The 5,125-nt window shown below is 38.2% G+C and overlaps 1 protein-coding gene across 1 annotated transcript; it reads left to right on the plus strand.

The window, feature by feature from the left end:
- The first annotated feature begins 1,904 nt into the window (after positions 1-1,904).
- Positions 1,905-4,776, plus strand: LOC134842260 (uncharacterized). The gene is made up of 3 exons (XM_063858523.1): positions 1,905-2,104; positions 2,631-2,888; positions 3,189-4,776. Exons 2-3 carry the CDS (start codon positions 2,718-2,720, stop codon positions 4,722-4,724), a joined length of 1,707 nt encoding a protein of 568 aa, XP_063714593.1. The 5' UTR covers positions 1,905-2,104; positions 2,631-2,717; the 3' UTR covers positions 4,725-4,776.
- Positions 4,777-5,125: the final 349 nt, after the last annotated feature.

Consider the following 5,125-nt stretch of genomic DNA (forward strand, 5'->3'; position numbering starts at 1 on the left):
ACTTACAAACCTACCCAAGGAAATTAAACTGGAAACAGAACCGCATACAGTGGATCTTGGGTCCGACGCAGACTATGACAAGATTCAAACTCCTGATGATCTTAAAACCACAAAAAGCCCAAATATCGGAAAATTTCCAATCCCACCTGTTTTTTTTTTAGCCTGGATGACGCTGAGGACTATCCAACTAGCAACAGATGGCAACTTGTCGCTAACCCTCGTAAAATTACCATCCCCAAAGAAATCGCAAATCCAGAAGCTTATGCAGACAAAAACACCCAGAACAACTCACAACCGAGCCAAAACACATCCAATTTTCCTCAAAGTCAAAACCAACAGGAAAAACTAAAAGGAAAACATCGCCATTCTGAAACATTCAACGCCACGTAAAATTTCAGACTACCACATCAGACACAAAGCAAGACCCCTTTGAACCAGACATTCACCGCCTTTGATGGGTCAGAGAGTCTTCACTAATTTGGTAGAAGAGTCAGACGACCGGCCGGGAAAACACCAATCAACGAGCCTTAAGACCCCTCTGATATCCAGTTTAGAGGCTATCACCGTGGAGGTGGAGAACCCACCAGTTATTTATGTAGACCTCACTACCCCTGACTCGTCACCTTTAATACATTTGACCCCCGACATCTCAAAGTTGAATCGAGAAGACCTAGCGGGTAAAATGAAATTGATCTTCAAAAACTCGTCTACCTCGTCACCGCAAAAACTTTATTCAAACCGAGAGTTCAAGAAGTTAAATCGATCCGACGGGCACCCCCAAAGGATAACAAATTCCGGATATCTTTGACTGAATGAATAACACGTCAATTATTGAAGCAATGGATCGCCTGGGATGCGCAATGACCCTGGATGAGCCTGGTCGCTGAACCGCTTTAAGGCTGGTAAACGAGATGCCGTTTAGAAACCTTATCTCAAAAAACTGAGATTCACTTCGTAAAAGGCTGTAAAAACATCAGTATTTCCCCCTCTCTTTGCCAAAAAATTTTTGGATTCGATTTTTTAACGACTTTAAAATTTGGTTGTTTTTTATGACCTATTTTTTAAACAAACCAGTTTTTTTTTCATCTCATTGCCGAGTGAGTCTCGATTGACCTTTCAATTGAACGCCACAGCTATAGTTTTCACAAACCTCCTTGTCGCTAAAACCTACCCAATCATCACCACCGGTGCATTTTTGCTTGTCCATTGGTAAATTTTTCAATCAAAGCTGCTTTTCCAAAAAGTTTTCAAGGCGAATGTGAGAAGTTCGTATTAACCTTCCGTCCAATTTTTGTATTAAAGATTTATTCAACGTACCCGCCAGAAGCACATCGACTTTTGAATCTTTGTGACATTGTTCCTTGTTCTTTTGAAACCATTCGTAAATCAACTTCTTAATCTGAGTCTTTTTTTTCTAGTAAGCTTAATACATTAACGTAAAGTAACTTGTCTTTTAAACTAGTCTTAGTTTAAATGTGTACTAAACTTTACTTGGCAGAATTACTCTTGCGTGTACATAGTCTTAAATACTCTTAAATTAGTCTCAATTTAAGTAACCTTTTATCAATCTTAGCGTGATTTTTATCACTTGGTTATTATTACTTTTTAACTGTATTATTTTCTCGCATTATACTCTAAAAAATAGTTTCAAAAAAATTTATGCGTTGAGAAAAATTGGTCTGACATTTTAAAAGGCTAAATTGACAAACTTTGTTGAGAGGCTGACCTCCCAAATTTAATTTTTCAAGAAAATCAACAACAATATATTTTATTGTTATGTTGACTATTGTTACTATCATTTTTGCACTTCTCATCCAAATTAATCGCGAATTTTAGGAAAAAAATTTAAAAATAAAAAAAAGTAAATGCCAAAAATTGCAAAACAAATAGCAAAAAAAGTTTTGTTCTGAATTTCTTTTCTAAAATCTAATTGGTTGGAACATTCTGTGCTACTTGTACAGCAACCGGCTATCATTTTGTTATACTGATACTGTTTTTTTTTGCATCGGAGCAAGGTTACGATTGCAGAGATGACTTTTTTGTATTCAAAAACCTTCTAGAATCGGAGGATTTCTTTGGGAACATGTCATCTACTATAGGAAACGTAATTGGCTGATAATGTCGTTTAATTAGAGTTATTCGTCGTTCTAGAGCTATTCAGCCCTTGATGGCAAAAACACGAATTTCGGATGGAAGCCCGGGCGGACTCCACATAACCACCCCCGGACGACCAGCTCATTAATTTATCTCAAAGGGCTATTCTATTTTTTAGGTTTGAGGAAAAGTGGGCGCCAAAAAAAGCAATATTTTGATCAAACATTTTTTAAAATGCCCAAATATAGATTTATAGCTCTATTTTTCAAAATATGACTGGGAAGCAGATATCTGTGCCTTAGTCGGGTCTCTAAGACGTTTCAGGAGAAATTAAAAAAGGATTTGTTTGATCAAAAAAAGTTTTCAACTTTTCAGAAATATAACCACTTAACTTCTAAAGTCTATCTGGACTTACGCACGGTCTAGCGAAAAGGTTTATAGTGACGCATGCATACTTGACCTTGAGGAAATTCTTAGGTACAGACGTCACTGACCGAAACATAAAACATTGCAAATAAGTTTTCGCGCATTTTCAGCTGGTCATCTTTCGAATTGGATCATTATTCAAAAAATTTTATTGGCAAATTTTAGAGAATTAATTTTATATTAACAAAAATTTTGAGATGTCTCATACCCAAGCATTCCGTGGGCTCTACGTGAATATCAACGATGGAAACTTACCCGCCTCTGTCTCAGGTCAGGCGAAGCGCAGAGTTACAAATGTGGGCACTGCAACTTCATCACCCGTGAATTGCTCCTCCGATTCTTCTGTTATCTCTGTGGATTCCCCTCAGGTACAAGTTGTATGATTCATAGGTCCCAATATGGTTGAGATGTAAAAGTACGAGCATATGCTTACTAAGGAAGGGACCAATAAACAATTTAAGTTCTTCATGGAGATCCTCCGTATGACTACTTATGTGCCATGATGTCATGAAGTCATTTTATGGGCCATGGGTAAAAGAAAAATAGCACAGCTATGCTAAATTCGTTTAATTACAAGCCTTTGGGTCATTTTTTTCCCTAAGGACGTTTGATATTGTGTTTTATAAAATATTTATTAGGGACCCAACTATCATACTTTTGTCTCTTAGAACCAGTACACGTCTCTTCGGAAAGAAAACGGAAAGCTAGTAAGTCGTGATGGGCAGGAGTTACGTCACGTGGCCTCGCTGTACAAGATCAATCAGAAAAACAAGGAGATGGAAATAAAAAGGGAAGCCGAAAAGCAACTATCTGAAAACTTAGGAAATGTAAATGAACATGTCATAGTTAATTCCCAAGTCGAACAAGCCAAAACTCACAAAGCAGAGCCTGAAACTCAGATAAACGGACTTTCTTCTGTGATGGCGACAGCTTTAGTTCCCGAAACTTTGGACGCCCCTGATGCTGAGACATTGCCAATCGAAAATGATCAGAGCAAAAATAGAACTACTAATCCATTTATCCGACAAAGGAAGAGTTCTTTTACGATTAATCGTGGAAGATCGCGACGAGACGAAAGCGTACAGACTGTTCCAGACGACTCAGACGATTCTACATGTGCGGGCGAAGTCAAAGTCTCGGCGCCGAGGCTAACGAAAGGTCCGACAACTCGTTCCCGAGCGAGAAGTAAACTCGTCATGCAGACATCGTCTCCTTACTGTTCCAGCGACACGAGAGAAGTTTCTGTTTCGCCTGTGTCGGTTCGCTCAGGGGGTTTCCAGTTGCCGACTGTGGAGTTGTCCCGAATGAAAGTTACATCATCGGAAGCCAGTGACGACTCACATATTGTTGCCGACTCGACCTCTAGAGTATCGCAGACGCCTCTTAAGCAACGAACGCTGAAACAGTTACGCGAAGAGTTACCAAAGTTTAATCTTGCCAACGTGGAGTCATTTCTGACTTCCAAATTGGAAGAGTTGGAATATCGGCAGACAGTTATAGAACAAAGTTTGCAAGAAATATCCAGAGAGAAGGAAAAGGCTGCTGTCCATTTAGGTTTTACCAAGGATATTAAGAAACGACTGCAAAAATCGAGCGTAAACCGAATTTTTGCAAGAAAAACAGACGATATAACGCAAAAGGCCTTTGAATGGCGAGATTACATGGTTGAATGTGGTGACATTGAGACCCTTGCGACCAGAAATGACAAAATTTCGAAACTTCTCAAAAATATGAACCTGGTTTTCGCAGAGAACGAAATTCAAAAGTGGAAAACGGGGAATGTTTTGCATGAGTTTGAACAGCTCAATACTACTAATTTGAGCAATGTTGTCAGTATTTTCGGGTTTATGTGGCAGATCGTCTTAAGAGTCAAAGTTCAAGATCAGAACATCGCCCTATCGGTTTGCTTGCTTTGCCTGGGACCTGAGCTTCGAAGTCAATCAAATACTTCCTATCATCTGGAATGCACTGGAAAAGTGGACATCAAGTTTCAGATTCCCTCAGTTTTAAAGGAAGCCTCAGAAACTTTTAGATACACTGATTTGCTCAAAATGAAATTCGCTGGCAGACCTTTTGCCAAAGAAATTTTGGTCACCAGTCTTAATACTTTCAGAGACAATTTTGACATAACTTCGTGTCATTCGAGCTGGTCGAAAATTGCGTGCAATATTTCCATGAGAGAACCGCAGCCAATAGTTAACTAACATTGATATATATTTGATTCCAATTTTCTCGAGACTGATAAAAAATGGTAAATAATGGTGATAATAATCGAAGTATATAATGAATATTGTATCTGAATACCTGTTATATAGATTTTATAAACTTTAGGTTTTTCAATGAAGACTGCACGAGAGAATATAGGTATATCAGAGGAACACGTTTTTTTTCTCATATCAATTAATCACACGCCAAAAACTCGGTTTGCGAGCTTTAGTGATTTCACATGATAGTAAAAAATGCTTTTTACCAGAAATTGTATTGAAAAGTTGTGCTAAAAAATTGTTTAATACGGCTCACTTACGGTTTTTAATTCATGTGTAGGGTTGCTATACGCATGTATTATTTATTTTCACACCTCTTTCTGTCCAAAAGTTAACCGAAT

The sequence above is a fragment of the Symsagittifera roscoffensis genome, chromosome 3, assembly GCF_963678635.1.
Source record: "Symsagittifera roscoffensis chromosome 3, txSymRosc1.1, whole genome shotgun sequence".
Lineage (NCBI taxonomy): Eukaryota > Metazoa > Xenacoelomorpha > Acoela > Convolutidae > Symsagittifera > Symsagittifera roscoffensis.